Source organism: Purpureocillium lilacinum, assembly GCF_023168085.1.
Source record: "Purpureocillium lilacinum CBS 284.36 DNA, scaffold_4, whole genome shotgun sequence".
NCBI classification, from domain to species: Eukaryota; Fungi; Ascomycota; class Sordariomycetes; order Hypocreales; family Ophiocordycipitaceae; genus Purpureocillium; species Purpureocillium lilacinum.
Genome location: NW_027072114.1, coordinates 4,551,673 through 4,568,252, shown reverse-complemented (window position 1 = coordinate 4,568,252; position 16,580 = coordinate 4,551,673). Strand labels below are relative to the sequence as shown.

The 16,580-nt window shown below is 56.5% G+C and overlaps 2 protein-coding genes across 2 annotated transcripts; one reads left to right on the top strand and one right to left on the bottom strand.

Moving 5' to 3' along the window:
• Positions 1 to 1,905: 1,905 nt before the first annotated feature.
• Positions 1,906 to 3,340, bottom strand: PLICBS_006537 (vacuolar protein sorting-associated protein 4; the record flags this gene model as incomplete). The annotated part of the gene is made up of 3 exons (XM_065600963.1): positions 1,906 to 2,127; positions 2,216 to 2,666; positions 2,724 to 3,340. 3 exons carry the CDS (start codon positions 3,338 to 3,340, stop codon positions 1,906 to 1,908), a joined length of 1,290 nt encoding a protein of 429 aa, XP_065457035.1.
• A 3,125-nt stretch (positions 3,341 to 6,465) lies between these two features.
• On the top strand, positions 6,466 to 8,703 carry PLICBS_006536 (uncharacterized protein; the record flags this gene model as incomplete). The annotated part of the gene is made up of 1 exon (XM_065600962.1): positions 6,466 to 8,703. One exon carries the CDS (start codon positions 6,466 to 6,468, stop codon positions 8,701 to 8,703), a length of 2,238 nt encoding a protein of 745 aa, XP_065457034.1.
• Positions 8,704 to 16,580: the final 7,877 nt, after the last annotated feature.

Below are 16,580 nucleotides of genomic sequence, written 5' to 3'. Positions count from 1 at the left end.
CGGTAGGATGCGCGAGGAGGCCCAGGTGAGGGAATTTGCCGCGGAGTTTAGTAGCCGCCACGCTTTTTTTGACTTTGTGGATATTGGAGGTGGACAGCAATGCATCGACTGCAAGATTCATGGTAATTCCTCCTCCAGATACGGTAACTTTCACGGCTTTCCATTTCGGATCTAATAGTTCCCAGAGAGCTTGAGGTTTTTCGTGGACAGCCCACAGTGCAAGCATATCCTACTTGCTTGTTGCCATGGCTCTGGCTGCGGCCCTAATTTGGCGCAATATGTCGCAAATGAGCCGGCATTGGAGCGAATTACGCTTCTTGAGGGACCTCGACTGCCACCTAGACTAAGGTCTTTACAGCTCAGAAGAACCAAGTTCACCTAGGTGCTCATTCAGCCCCCGCCGGTACCAGAGGAGACCAAGGACGAGCAGACAAGCACCGGCACAAGCAGCTAATGGGTTACTCCGTGTCTCTCCTACATTGGCGGGTGGGTGTCGAACCTGTACGCAAGCAGCGTGCGGTGCAAAAGTGTTCGCAGAGATTGACTCACCTTCCCATGTAGTGCCGGAAGATCTGCGAAAGCGGCACCGAATTGCTCCAGTTGGCTGCGTCGCATACAGTACCCGTCTCGATAATATGTTGGAAGCCGACGGCGAGAGAGATATTTGGGCATCATAGCCTGCGCACCTGTCGGTAAGGCGCTTGGAGCAACGAATGACCCCAGGTCGCACGCAGAGATCGGTCGTCAGCCCTGCCAAGCAAGCGAGCCTTTCACCTCGGACAGTATTTGCCGACAGCGACGACGGTCGAACGTGAAGCGGAGTCAATCAATACCCGACGAGATCAAATACAAATATGTCGTATTGGGCTTGGTAGCGAAGTGGGATATGCAAGGAACTCGTCCAAAGGTATTTGGGTTCTTTTATGGACGGGGACGTGTCCGTCGGCAGATGGGGCGTGGAGGACCACAGTCAACAATGCGACCGCAATCGTCCGTGATCTGATCATAGCCCAGGACAATGTGCATTACCGCCCAGTCTTCCGGGGTTTATCGCAAAACAAAGACCGAGACGAGGTTTTGAGGCGTGTGTTGGAACGCTACGGACCGCTTCTAGGCACGGGTGAGATATGACAAGATTGTTGCACACATCTTAATCAATGTGGCAGAGTCCATCTCGATACGGCGAAGCAGTGTCGCCCGTGTAAAAGTGTAACATTGGTTACCACGCCCTGCACCAGCGAAGACAAGTTGGCAGAATGCATTACCATTCTAAGACGTTATGAGCTTTGGCCCTCCATGGAGCTCTTCACTACGTGTGTCCTGTCGGACATCGTCTTTCGCTTTCAGTGCGCTCAAACGGATCACATGCACCAATGCTCAGTGAAAGCGGCTTGTCCATTGAAGCGCGTATTGGAATACCCGCCGACCCAAGCAGATCGAGTCCAGGGTGTCAGAGGTACATAGGCTCGGTCAAGCCGCCGCGGGAAGCACTCATGTCGTAGGCTTGCGATGTCGCATATAGCGACCCTGTATGGCATGGCGATTGAACCTTGGTGGTCGCTACAGGAAGCGGAGACGTGCCACTCAAGTAGAGGCTATTGGCCGCGTTGATGCGTTGAGTGAAGACGCTATTGTTATTCGAGATGGACGTATGCGGTGACGCGGTTCCAACACGGCGTATGTAGAACTCGTCACTACAAGACATCCGTCATGCTTCAACTCAGTTTCGTCATATTTTGATACACTGCATTTTGTGAGTCCGCCGTTGTGTGAAATTGGGTCTGAGTGCGGGGACATCTCTCGTCGCGTCATGGCAAGCCAGCCACGACGCAACACAAGCAGTCACTCCTACACACCCCGCGCAGACGCGAAGCCAAAGCCATACTCCGGGTGCAGTGTCAGTGACTACGCCCCCTCGCTGCCAAACTCGTTTGTCCAGCGGACCTGCTTCTCAACGTCCCCCTTGGACACCGTCGGGTGCGAGTCCTCCAACGCCACCTCAAAGTCCTTGAGCGACACGTCGGGCGCCAGCATCTCGTCCGAGTTGACATCGTCGTACGTTATCTCAATTTGCTCGGGGTCGCCGGGCGAGCACGGCGTCAGCATCCGCCTGCCGTCTCTCATGACCTGCAATAGTTAGCGACTGCGGCCCCTCGCCGAGCTCGCGCGCCAGGATCGCGGGACCGGCGGTACTCGCCGGAACGGCGGTACTCACCGGCTTGTAGTGCGTTGCCTGCAGAATTTTGCGCACCGGCCGCATCAGCGCGTGCTGCACCACGTTGGCAATGTCGCTGCCTGAGAAGCCGTCCGATTTGGTTGCCAACGCGTTGCAGTCGTCCGCCTGCAGCACCGTGTCCGTGTCGCCGACGGCCAGCTTGAATATTTGCGCGCGTCCGTTGGGGTCGGGCAGGCCGATGTGCACGCGCCGCTGGAACCGCCGCCGGATGGCCGCGTCCAGCTGCCACGGGATGTTGGTCGCGCCCAGCACCAGGATGCCCTTGCTGTCATTGCCCACGCCGTCCATCTGCACCATGATTTCAGTCTTGATGCGCCGCGACGCCTCGGACTCGCCCTCACCGCGCGGGCCGCACAGCGCGTCGATTTCGTCGATAAAGATGACCGAGGGCTTATTCTCGCGTGCCATGGCGAAGAGCGCTTTGACAAGTCTACTCGATCAGCGATAATTCAACCCGTAGCCAAACGCCAGAGCCGGCAATGCAAACCGTTCACTCTCGCCCATCCACTTGCTCACCAGGTCCGAGCTGCTGATGCTGAAAAATGTGCTATTAGCCTCGGTAGCCACCGCTTTGGCCAGGTAGCTTTTGCCCGTGCCCGGCGGCCCGTACAGAAGGATGCCTTTCCACGCCTGCCGCTTTCCCTGGAAGAGGCTCGGGAACTTGATGGGCAGCACCACAGCCTCCTTGAGGGTCTGCTTGGCGCCCTCAAGTCCGGCAATGTCTTCCCACCGCACATTGGGCCTCTCTTGCAGGACTGCCCCCGATAGCGCGTTGCGCAGCTGCTTGCCGTCGTGGTCCTCGGGTGCACCCTCCGTCTTACCCGTGCTCGTCCCGTGAACGCCCGATAGTGCCTTGACGCCGTTAGAGTTATCCTCCTCGATTGCCAGAAACTTTTTGAGCTTCTCGGCCCGGTCCAAGTATGTCACCATCTTGTACTGCATCGCCACCTTGAGCCCCTTGTTCTTCTCCCACCTGAGCGCCTTGATCCAGAGCTCCATCGACGACATGTAAAGGCCGAACGCCTTTTCGTACTCCTTGGCGTGGTCCGCCGCGATGGCCTTTTGGACCTCCCCGATGACACGGTCCCGGAAGTTGGTCGACATGGCAGGCGTGGAAGGGGCACTTCAGAGAGGCCGTCGGCATCGAGAGAGTCGACGGACAGACATGAAGAGCAAGGGGCCGCGTGGTCGTTAGGCGATGAGGTAACCGCCGTAACTCTGTCTGCTCATTGGCGGGATAACAAGTTGGTATGGGCGTTGGCGCTGTCGCTGATAGCATGGTGGGCCACATTTGACCCCCGCGGATGGATCTACAGGCCTGGACACGGACAACCAGCGATACCACGGGCGAACTGTTGCCGTGATTCCCTTCAACTCCCTGGGATCAAGACGGCAGCCCATTGGTCTTCCAGCAACTGGCAACTGGCTCACAGCCGCTCTCATCTCTGAAATGGGGGGCGCTGCTGAACAACATCTTCCAGTCTGGGCTGGGGCCGCAGGGCCGCCACACATGCAGGCCACAGATCGATGACGTCACTGTCAATCCTGAATTGTCGCCACACAAGAGCGGGAAACAAAGCGCATAATTGGCCGCAAACGCCAAGAAAATAGGAAAACGCCCCTGCACCCCAACCCCCCTTTCGTCAGAGCACGATCGAAGCACGGTCTCGTTGAACCCAACATATGCCGAGAGCTGGGACAAGTAAGGAACATACCTGGGCCAGAGGTGACCTACAGACACGCGCACTCCAACCCATGATGCGTTCCACAGCAAGCAATGTTCTCCGCGCCACGACCCCCAGCCTCCGCTGCCGCTCCATTACGACTTCATCGCCCCTTCTATCCTCCCGTGGCATTAGGGATCTCACAACAGCTAAGACAGACACCGACGCCACTGGCGGTGGTGACAGCTCCTCGCCCAACGCCCGAGCTAAGCCCAAGGTTTACAACTCGAACATCTCGGGCTTGGGCTCAGGTCCGGGAAGTCAACTCACGGAGGGGCAGAGGGACGAAGTGGACGAACATAACCGCTCCTTTCCCACGAAGCAGGGCCCAAGAAAGAAAGAGAAAGTGGACCACAAGTTCTGGGGTGGCAGCTCTAAGGGCTGATGCTGTCGACGGGACGGTTGATTGACCAGCTGGAGGAAATTCGTCGGGGCGACATAAATCTGTTGAACAACGGGAAGAACGCGAGATGCCGCAGTAGAGCTTGCCAAAAGTTGCCTACGTACCTCGGAGAACTATTCTGAGTGCAGATGGTATGCGACATAAGTCTGGTTCTCTGTCGCACGCCACGATCCATTGGATAGCTGCAGAACGATCGGGAAGAAGATCCCCTGTGAATCGGGCAACGACGAAAGACACTTGCATTTCTAACTGCTATTGAATTGAGTTCCAACTTGGTATAAGTGACTGCAAGCTGTGGTTGGCTCCAATTGAGCTGTTTGTGCGAATGAATGAGTGAGTTGTTTTGTAGATGAAACAATCGTGCTACGATCAGGGATTTGACGTGCAATATTAAACTGTACTGCCTGCTTGGTGTGAAAGGGCGACGTGATGTTGACAGCTTTAGAAATGAATCGAGCGATTTCCGCCACGTACTGAATGAAGTTCCCTTCTTATACCAGAAGCAGTGGCGATAATGAGAAAGCTGGACATCCGTTGGCGACAGGTTCCTTAACAGCATCACGTTGACCCGTAATATACGGCACAGTACCGTACGACGCTTTGTGCTTCCAATGCCTCTGTTTTCTTGTCTTTTTCCTGTTTTCTCCTGGTCGTGGGGATTGCTCCTGTACCCACACCGGTGAAAAACAAGCCACTCGACAGTTCCCGCCTTTTGTCCGTCGCGCTTAGCCGAGATGTACGATATTTAAACCCGCTCCGGGAAAGCTTTGACATGGGCGTCGGCGACTCGTCCCATGGTTCGATGCGCCTGCAGAAGAGGTGTCTGCCCCCTGGTCGGCCCGGTCCAGCACAACGACGTTTGATGAAAGACGCTTGGTGACGATTTGTTGCTCTGCGTTTACAGACGTGGATTAGTTAATATCCACCACATGTTGCGCTCTGTAGCGCACAATGGAGCAAGCCGGGGCCAATCTACCAGTGGCCGAAGAGCTTGTGACGTCAGTGGTTTACGGCGCGCTCGGCGGGGTCCCACATACACATTTGATCAGTGTCGCTTGCCTGCCCCTAATTAGTCGGGCTATTTCTGTTCAAGGCGGTCTTTTCACTGGTAAGAATTAGTCCGCTATCAGAACTCGCCACATATCGCCCGTCTGGTCCAATCTATCATCCCATATGCATTGACCTCCTTCCCATGTTTGCAAAACTGTCAAGCAATTTTCCTGGACCTGAGCCGAAGCAGCCGCCATCTTGGTCAGCAACCCCAAGATCGAAGATCGGTACTGAGACAAAACACAGTTCTGCCATTGCCGCTGCCTTCGACAACAAGTTCCATTAGCAGCCTCAACCGAACGTCAACTACAGATTCCCGGATCTCCTCTGATCTCACTGCAGATTACATAGCATAGGCACATCACGTCATACTCCTACGACGACAGGAGAAGCATACCCAACCTTGCTCAACCCTTCACACCCCATCAGCGTCATACCCCACCAGCGCCAGCAATTTCCCCTTATGTGCCGGATAACCTCCACCTACATATCCACTATCCAACGCTGCCAGACAGAGACGAGCAGATCTATCACCCTCCAGCTCTGACCCAGCCATCTAACTGCAGGATCTTTTTGTTTGAGCGCAATTTCTCCTATCCGTGAATTTCGCAGCTCACTATGACGGTCTTTGTCTGCTCACTGTGAGTCAGCTCCAGGTACTACCAGGGGTGACTGTGCCGCGCAGTCTTATCCACTAACTCGTGACACTTTGCAGCTTTCTCCCGAAGACGATACATTTCAATCTCCCTAGTACGCCTCCACAACGGCTGACCGAATCCCTGGTTGGCTGTCCAAAGGCGATCCTCGTACCAACAGAGGAGCCTCCTGATGCTCCACTTGCCCGAGCCCGGCGAAGCGTCACGTCCCAAGCCAATGTCACGCCGCCACACACGCCTGTCAATATCGAGCCTGGCCTGTTCCCTGACGTCTTCCGCGTAAATCAGCCGCGTTCCCGCGCTTGCCCTCCACCGCCGGCCGAACTGTCTGAGCACCGAACGCGACAGGAGGCGTTTGACCTTGCCGATCCCCATGCTGCTCAACGTGGGCCGCCGATGAGCAGTGGCAGGACCGACGAAGGCTTCTTCACGTCGTCATGGATCGTCGTGGACTCCGACCGGCGCAACAGTGGGCTGTGCAGCGCCGTCCATGCTGCCGCCCGTGATGGCAAGCTAAATGATTACACCTGGGTTGGCACCCTTGGCATGCCCACGGAAGCACTGGAGGGTACACAGCAGCAGCAGGACATCGAGGACACCTTGGCAACCGAGCACGACATGCTGACCGTCTTTTGCTCCGACAAGGACTTTGATGGTCACTACATACAATTTTGCAAGAAGATCCTCTGGCCCGTCTTCCACTACCAGATTCCGGATGGCCCAAAGAGCAAAGCCTATGAGGATCACTCGTGGAAGTACTATGTCAACGTGAACCAACACTTCGCCGATAAGATTGTACAGAACTGGAAGCGAGGCGACGTGGTTTTGGTTCACGACTATCACTTGCTCCTCGTCCCCAGCATGGTGAGGAAGAGGCTCCCTGACGCCAAGATCGGTTTTTTTCTGCACGTCGCGTTCCCGTCATCTGAAGTCTTCCGCTGCCTCGCGGCCCGTAGGGACCTGCTCAAAGGTATGCTGGGGGCCAACCTTGTCGGCTTCCAGATCCACGAATACACGCGCCACTTCCTGCAGACCTGCAGCTGCCTCCTCACCATCGAAGCTACTCCCGAGGGTGTCCAAGTCGAGGACCGCTTCGTCGATGTCGTCAACCTCGCCATTGGCATTGGCCCAATCAGCCTAGATAAACACCGCGGCAATCTGGAGGTCCTGCAGTGGCTTTCAACAATGCAGAAGCGATACGAGGGCAAGAAACTTATTGTCGCGCGAGACAAACTCGACCTCGTGCGAGGCGTACGCCAGAAGTTGCTGTCGTACGAGTTGTTCCTGGACATGTACCCCGATTGGCGGGAACACGTGGTTCTCATCCAAGTTGCCCTGTCGCCCAGCGAAAAGACGAGCCTTGATGCGGCAGTCTCGGACATTGTAGCCCGTGTGAACTCGTCCCGGGCGAACCTTGCGTATCAGCCGGTTGTCTATTTGAAGCAGGATATTGACTATGCGCAGTATCTGGCGTTGCTTACTATCGCCGACGTCTTGATGGTCACTAGCCAGCGCGAGGGCATGGACCTCACCTCACACGAATACATCTTCTGTCAGGACGGGAAGATGAGTCCTCACGGGAAGCACGGCTCGCTCATACTGTCTGAGTTTACGGGCACATCGTCGCTATTCCATGGTAATCAGCTGTCTGTAAACCCCTGGAGCTACCGTCAGTGTGCCGAGGCCATCAAATTGGGGCTCGAGATGACTCAAGGCGAAAAGAAGCGCCGCTGGGAGAACCTATACGAGGCCGTGATCTGCCACACCGGGTCACTTTGGTTCGATGAGCTCCTTAGCCGCATTGACCAGGCATATGAGGAACAACATAAGCGGGATCAGACCTCGGTACCGCGCCTGTCGATACAGAGTGTCTCAGACATATACGGCAAGTCAAGCCGTCAACTGTTTTTGCTCGACTACGAAGGAACTCTTGTGAGCTGGGGCCCTGCCAATCAGACCATCCCCATAAGCCCGCAGCGGACGCTCACCGTACTCAACGACCTGCTCCTGGACGAATATAACATAGTCTATGTCATGTCTGGGCGAAGGCCGGAGGAGCTCGAGAGCGTCTTCCGGACGGTGCCAGAAGTGGGGGTTATTGCCGAGAATGGGTGCTTTATCCGTGACCGCGGCTCTGATGAATGGGTCAAGATGGCGGACGGCGCTCACATTGCGGAGTGGAAGACGTCTGTCAAGCCTCTTATGACCTACTTCCTGGAGCGAACTCCGGGCACCGAGATAGAGGAGCGGCATTGCAGCCTGCTGTTCCACTACGGTGGCGCTGAAGACTCTGCGACTGCGTCCCGCCAGGCGTCTGCCTGCGCCAGCCAGATAAACGATGCGTGTGAACCGCAGCATGTCCATGCACTCGTCATGGACGGATCTGTTATTGTAGAGTCTACCGACTACAACAGGGCTACCGCCGCCAAAAAGGTCCTCGATGATCTCAGGGGCAAGCTGGATTCGGCAGGCGACGACAGCCTAGTTGATTTCGTTATGGTCATAGGAGGCAGCAGCAAAGATGAGAAAGTATTCAAGTGGGCCAACCAGCTGCAGAAGTGCGGCACGGTCGATAGTGTCGTGACCGTGAGCCTTGGGAACCGTAGCACCGAGGGTCGTCCGAGGCAGAGGTGACCCTTGCTCAAGGCGTCAGCGGCAAGTTTGTCTTCTTCATCTAATTACTACCTGACTGTAGGCTAATCGTGTAGTAGGCACTCTCAATTGTCTACAGCGCCTTGCGTCAATTTCTCAATGATGCTCTTCGCCAAGATCCGCCTGCCCAGGACGGACAAGGCATTGATGGGTAATATTTATAGATACGAGAAAGCCTTACGGCAGTTTGATATTTTTGGTCAAGAAATGTAGGGCTACTTCTGCTGCGAGTTGAAGGCATTTGCGAAATGGTAATTAAGTCCATCCTTCGTTTTTCTTCGACCGACCAAACCCATGCATCGAACCCAGGTCCGCGATCTCTAGCTCCAATGCTTCTTGCCAAGACTGAATTGGGGGGAGGCAGGGGAGAGTCTCCGTGCGAGCATGACTGTCATTTCATCAGCCAGCTTATTGACGAGGATCGGCAATCAGTATCGGCACGGTCATATTTAAACCGACGGTGTTCGCCTTTTGACCGTGCCATTTTCTTGCGTCTTCATGCAGTGGCCAGTTTTTCGTGGGATTTCATGCTTTTCGCTGTGTACCTCTGACCTAGCCGCAAACCCGACAAGCCAACGGTCCAACCCGCACCCGCCACCACCTCCTATATATATATGAGGGTAGCAGCCCCGCACCGCGGTCCAGCACGCCCGTGTTTGTCTGCCAAAAGGGACGCAAGCATGCATGGTGTGCGACAACCACGCCATTGTAGAGTCTCCTGTGTCCGCTGGTAGCTTAGGCACTCGAACAGCACTTGTACCTTCAGATCTTGAGGTCGCCTTGGAGTCGACCACGCAATCTGCGATGCATCTGATTGCCATTCGTAGGTAGTGAAGGCTTTTCAATGCATTCTGGGCGTTTTTCTCATTCTTCTTCCGTTTGTTGCTGTTCTCCAGCAGGAGAGGTCTCAAAAGTGGTTTCGCCACCGACACCGGCCACAAACCCGTCGCTTTCCAGCCACCCTTGATGTTGGAAGCCGTGAGCGCTTGCGCGCGTGCTCTTTGATAGCAGGAAAGAAAGTTTTGCTTGCCGATCGGGCTCGAATCGGTCAAGAGGCTGAGAAATCCGACCTGTTTGCGGTAGTAGTGCTTCAGAGGGGAGAAGACGGACAAATCCAGCGGTTGCAACACATGAGAGGTATGAGGAGGCAGAAAAAGAAGATGGATCTTATGCTGGTAGCATAGATACATGAAGTCAACTGTCTCATGGCTCCCGTGGCCGTCCAATACTAGCAGTCTTCGCTCCGAAGTGTCGGATGGCTGGGTCCTCGGGATGAACATCTTCTCGAGCCATTCCACCGCAGTCTGGTCTGAAGTCCAGCCGTTCTTCGTCGCAGTGAATTGCCAGTCACTAAAAAGACTGAGATCTTGTGGAAACCATTGTTGCTGGACCGATGTCCCCTTGAAAATGACGAGAGGAGGCAAGAAGATGCCCGTGGCGGACACGCACTTGATGAACGACGTCCAGACGCGAGAACCAGGCGTTTTCTTTTGAACAGATCGTTTTTCAGCATTTCCGACAACCAGTCCATTCTCCCCAAGTCCTTCCATGATGCCTGCTTCATCCATGTTGTACCTGTTCTCGGGCTTAATGGCCTGAATCTCGGGAAGGAAGAAATTGTTGAACCAAGGCCGAATTACCTCGGTAGACGCGCCATTGACACGCGCAGAATCTCTGTGATGGCACTTCTGCGTCCGAACTGCAGGATTGCGTCCCAAAAAAGCTTGCATCCAGTGTTTTCCGAGCTGTGCGTGGTCTCCTTTGACGGCCAGCATGCGCTGTGCGCACTGCCTGATCTGCGAGTGCGTGGGAGGGAGCCCCAGAGCATCCTGGATGAGAATCCACTCGGTAAGTCGATTCTCTTGCGTCTGAGAAAGCCTCTGAAGTGAAGAAAATGCATCCTTTCTACATTCGTGGCCGTGCACGCGGTTGTAAAGAGTGGCCCTCGGGACACCCGACTCCGACGAGGCGGTCCTGACTGATTTGCCCTTGGTGATCGCATTGAGTGCCTGGCCAATGTCATATTCGGTATACGAAGCTTTCATCGTTCGGAGAATGCAAAAACAAAATTACAGAGAATTCAGCTCCCTGACGTGTCGACCAAGGCCATGGAACATAAGTGGATGGGCGGCGGAGACCTGCTTCGTCCGATGCCTGACATGCAGACCACTGTTGAAGGGAACACATACATACAAGGGCAGGGACATGCGCCGACCAATCCTTCTGCGTCGTATTGGCAGCTACAGTCGATGTCGGTTTCTCGATATTGTTACGTAGTGGCACCCAGAACTTGCCTTTGCAGATCATTGCGAAGTAGGGGGAAACGGCTTCGTCCAATACGTGCGTGGCGTGTGGCAGCTACCGTACGTGGCTGGATGGTGACGGCCAGTTCTGCCGTGCAGATCATGGCGAAGTGGGGGCCGGATCGTCCGCCTGGGCCATCGACATCCACATCCGGACGAACGTTGCCATGCGGGGGCGCGAACAAGCTGCCATGGGGTGCTGGTTCGTCCAATTTCTTCACGGCGTCGTCCGGTCCCAGACATGCCGCTCGCCGATGTGGAGCCTGTGCCGAGGCGCAGTCGCAGGGTGTCGCACAGAGAGCCAGTTGCACAACATCTGCTCTCAGAATATTTGTCCTCGGCAGCCAATGCTATAATCCGCGTGTTAAGGTCGAGCGCCTGCATGCGTTGTGCTTTGACTTCGTTGAGGTCAAAGCCCAAACACTGGCTGCATATATCGCAACACCAGCTTCAATTACAGGGACTCTGCACCACAAACCGGATCTTTCCTTTGTGTATAAAGAGCAGCGCACTGTCGTGCGCTTACAGATAGCGCTTCAAGATAATTCTCATCAATTACTACGATGCCAGCTGTGATCCCTGTGGAGCCAACTGTCTGACGCAGGGGTTTGTGCCGTCTAAATGTTGACTATGGCAATAGCGGACATTGTGTAAAGCTTGACAAGCAGATCACCGTAGCACACGCGGCCTTGGCGCATTCTTCAGGTACGTATTACGTCGCAGCTGAAAGTCGCTTTCTCGACATCGTCTGGTGGAATCTCGTGCTGCCGCGTCCATCGTTTCCTGCCGTCTAGCTTCTGCATGTTGTTGGCTGCTACAGGTCATGTCACCTTCTCGTCGTGACGTGGGTGCGTCCACTTCTATGCAGGACGTTATGGCTTCGCAGGACCTGATTCTGGATGTCTAGATGTTGTGCGGTATGCTGCCGCCGCGTCCGAAGGGCCAATTGCCCAGTTGGAGACATTTGCAACGCCAGTGGCACCGAAAAGCAGAAATTAGCCTTCTGTCCTGATGTGGGCAAAGGGCGGGTCAACCCCCAAGTGGTCATCTTGTCGACTACGGCACCTGCAGCCCGGTCGGTCGAGGGGTGCAGAAATAGTACCCTATGGGCCAAAAGGTGAACTTCAGTGACCCCATCCACCACCTTCCTTTGTCATCATACTTTCTTGGCATGCAATTGTTAAGAAAGTAGCGTATTTTACAGCAAATTGACTAACAACTGCACCACCAACACCTCGAGCCGCGCGCTGCGCTGGCTCTGGCAGCGGCCATGGCAACTGCCATGGGCTCGCATGCCGGCTCAGATCCCTTCGATCTGGACAATCATATCCCCCTAACTCTCGCCGACCGGGCCCGTGCCGCCCAGCTCCGAAATAGTTCTCCGGTTGTGGACCGGCCGATCGGTGTCTCGCCGGCGCCCCGGCGACCGGCCCGGACGCCATCTTCGCCTTTACTCCGACTCTCCCACTCTGCTGCTACGGAAGGGGCACAGCCCGCATACGCGTCGTACAGGCCTTCGCTGGAACCCATTCTGGAGCCCGTCTCCATCGTCGAAGGCGCCAACAGGGTCGCCCAAGAGCAAACGGATGCCTATAACGCCAAATTAGCAGTCTTCCACGCATTCTGCGAATCATTTGACCAGGCCGCGAAGCAATTCACGTCCGGGATTGAGCACACCTTCGCGAACCAATTCGCCACCAGCTTCCTCGACTTTTGGCGCCAGTCTCTCTCCATACTGCCCCCCGCGACGGCGCCGACGTACAGCAGCGTCGTCGCTGGGCGCAGCCCTCGCCAGCCCCCTGGGGTCCACGCCACTCCCATTGCTGAGGCCCCGCTGCCCGCACCACAACAAACAGCCGACATACGTCTCCAGGGACGACCAATCCCCGCCCCACCGAAAGAGGACCTCCGGGTCTTCGTACGACTCGACGCCGAAGCACCGGCGAGGAACTGCGAATCGTACGCGATCCGGACCCACATCGCCGCGAAAGCCGGCATCGACCTCCACCAAATTCCGGCAGCCTTTCCCGTAAACTCGGGCTGGGCTATTCGCACCGCGGACGCTACCACCAGAGATCTCATCGTTCAGCGCCAGTCCGAATGGGCGGAAGACCTGGGCGCGAAATCCGTCGAAGTCAGCAAGAAATGGTACACCTACGTCGTATCCCGTTGCCCTCGCAGACTCACCGACCTGCAGGGCAATGAAGCCGACTACGACACAGCAGTCAAGGACGAAATTGCCTGCCAAACCGGGCTGACACCCGTCAGCATTCGCCCGAGCAGACACGACTCAAATGACCTTCCAAACAAGACGCTCATAGTGTCTTTCCTCGAGCCCACCCAGAAACCCTGGAGGCTATTTGGCTCCAGCAGACTGGCCCGATACATTGACAAACCGACCGTGCCCAGCCAATGCGACAAATGTTGGGATTTCCACGCCCGACATAGCTGTGACCGCCGACCGACATGCAAGCGATGCGGAAAGGCCGGACACGACGACTCCTCTTGCGTAGCGCCGGAGCAGTGCGGCAACTGCCTCGGACCGCATGCCGCAGATTTTCTGAAATGCCCGGCACGTCCCATACGATCCCATGGCGCTTTCCGCCGATTGACCAAGGAAGAGAAAACCCGCGTCCGAGAAATGGGTGCCCAGCTATCGGCCCAGCTAAGGCAAGGCAAGGCTCAGGCGAACGCGCTCTCCCAACCGGACGGAGGATCGCCTCAGACCGTGAACCCCTCACCCAGACCGGCGCCATTGAGCGCTCCTGAGACGAACGACCGCGCTAGCCCTTCTGCTTCTGGTAGCACGCCCGGTAGCACGCCCGGTAGCACGCCCGGCAGCACGCCCGGCAGCATGCCCGGCAGCTCGCCCCCCAGCGCTCCCCAGCCCAACGACAGCCAAATCGAGCCTGAAGCCAACACTTCAAGAGCTGGGAGCGAGACCTCGACTCTCAGCCCAACCATGACTATAACCCCACCATACATCATCGTGGATACGACTCCTCGGCCAGCGAGCGGGCCTGCCTCTCCTTCTAAGAAGCGACGCATCGACCCCATCGCGCATGACCCATGACGAGGCATACCCGTGCTCCACAAAACGGCAAGAAGAATCTGCGAATCTTCCAAGCGAACGTGGGAAAGATCCCACCAGCACACGACTGCGCCCTCGCCCTTGCAGACTCTGAGCAATACGACGTTGTCCTGCTGCAAGAGCCATGGACAGAGGCTAAATATGGCTGCTGTCTCACCAAAACTCACCCAGCATATGATACCTTTTCTCCAGTCGATAGCTGGACCAATAATACTACCCGCCCAAGAGTCATGACATACGTCCGGCGACGCCCCGGCCTAACGGCCGACCAACGACGTCCCGCGACAACTCGTGACATTCTCTGGCTCACCATCAACAATACGACGATAGTCAACTGCTACCGACAGCCTGATTTCGACGGGGCTCTCGACATACTCCTCGCCTGGAGCCCGCCGAGCAGGTGCTTGGTCGCGGGAGACTTCAACGCTAAACACTACAGCTGGCAGACCGGTCGTCTCGATGGCCGGGGCGACGACATCGCTCACTGGGCATCAGAGTCTCGTCTCAGCCTGCTCAACCCGACCGACGTGCCTACAAACCCGCATGGAAATACCATAGACCTTGCCTTCTCGAATGTACCACTGTCCGAGGCAGTCGTGGAGGACCATCTGGCCACTAGTTCCGACCACTTCACGCTCAGCATAGCGCTCCCGGAGGTGGGCGTAGCGCCAATACCACCCGGAAAAGTCCGCGTCACGACGGAAGACGAGATCAAGCGGTTCGTAGATCTCGTCCAGTATGGGTCAGTGGATATCCCAGCCCCGACGACAACCACCGACGACCTTGATGCTCTTGCATCCGCCCTGGTGCGCCTCCTCCAAGCGGCGGCGAAGGTGGCCGGTCGCCCCGTTCGAAAGCAAGGGCGCAGCGCCCCATGGTGGACCGAGGAATGCCGCCTGGCCGCAGCGGAATACCGCGCGATCAGAAGAGTCTATCCCCTTGGATTTTGTCGGGATGTTCAGCTCGCCAAGAAGGACTTCCAGAGGGTTGTCCGCCAAGCTAAACGGCTATACTGGCGCAATCTCATCGACAGCTTCAACGACAGTTCATCTGTGTTTAAAGCCGTCCGATGGTTGAAGTCGCCAGGTGCCTTCCAACCACCACCCCTCGAGGTGGATGGCGTGGTACACGAAACGCAGCTCGACAAAGCCAATGCCCTCCGACGAGCCACGCTGGAAAGGCGAACCTCAGAAGACGACATTGCCGACCCGTGGGTCCCAGTCGCCCCGACTAAAGCGATACCATTCTCCCAGGATCTATCACTGGCCGAGGTGCAGGACGCGACCATCCGCACGGGAAACACATCCCCCGGCTCCGACAACATCACTGTCAATATGCTCAAAGCCGCCTGGCATATCATCGGCGAACATGTCCGTCGCCTCTACGAGGGCTGCCTCCGACTAGGCCACCATCCGCAACCATTCAGGGAGGCGGAAGTGGTCATGATAGCGAAGCCGGGTCGTCGGAATTTGTCGACACCGCGCGCCTGGCGACCAATCTCGCTGCTCTCCTGCCTAGGCAAGGGTCTTGAGAGGCTCATCGCACGCCGTCTAGCGTGGGCGTCCATCCACTATGGTGTGCTCCATCCGCAACAAGCTGGAGCCCTACCGAAGAGATCCGCTGTCGACCTCGTGGCTGCTCTCGTGCACGACATCGAAGAAGCATTCGCGCGCGGACTGGTCGCCACACTGGTGACAATGGACATTCAGGGGGCTTTTGATACCGTCCTCCGCAACAGACTGATCCTCCGTCTGCGCCAGCAGGGATGGCCCGATCACCTCGCACGATGGGCTGGCTCGTTCATGTCAGACCGCTCAGCGTGCGTGCGATATCAGGACATTACCACACCCAGTTCCCCACTGCAGTGCGGGCTGCCGCAGGGTTCACCCGTCTCGCCCATCCTCTTCTTGCTCTATACAGAGCCGATCTATCGCCTGGGCAATCCGAAGGGTCGATTCGGCTATGCCGACGACACCGGTATCCTATGCGTAGGAAACTCGCTAGAGATGACGGCCAACAGGGCGTCGCGCCATGTCAGCGAGCTCGTAACATGGGGCGCCGCCAACGGAGTAAGCTTCGACCCTGCAAAAACCGAGGTCATGCACTTCTGCCGAACCAAACCCAGGGTGTCGCCGCCTATCTTCCACGAGGGCGTGAGACGCCCGGAAAAGGCGATGCGCTGGCTAGGTATCTGGCTTGACAGCACCCTGACGTTTAAGACCCATGTCGAGAAATGGACTGCCAAGGCGCAGGCCGTGGCGCACCATCTCCGCGGACTTGCAAACACCAAACACGGCCCCCTCCCAAGCGCTATACAAAGAGCCGTCCGAGCCTGTGTCGAGCCAGTGCTGCTCCACGGCGCCGAGGCCTGGTACCCTGGATTGAGCAGCCCTCGCTGGAGCCAGCCCAGGAAAGAGGGCTCCTCTAGAATCCAGCAGCTGCTGCGGAAGATGAACAAGTCGCTT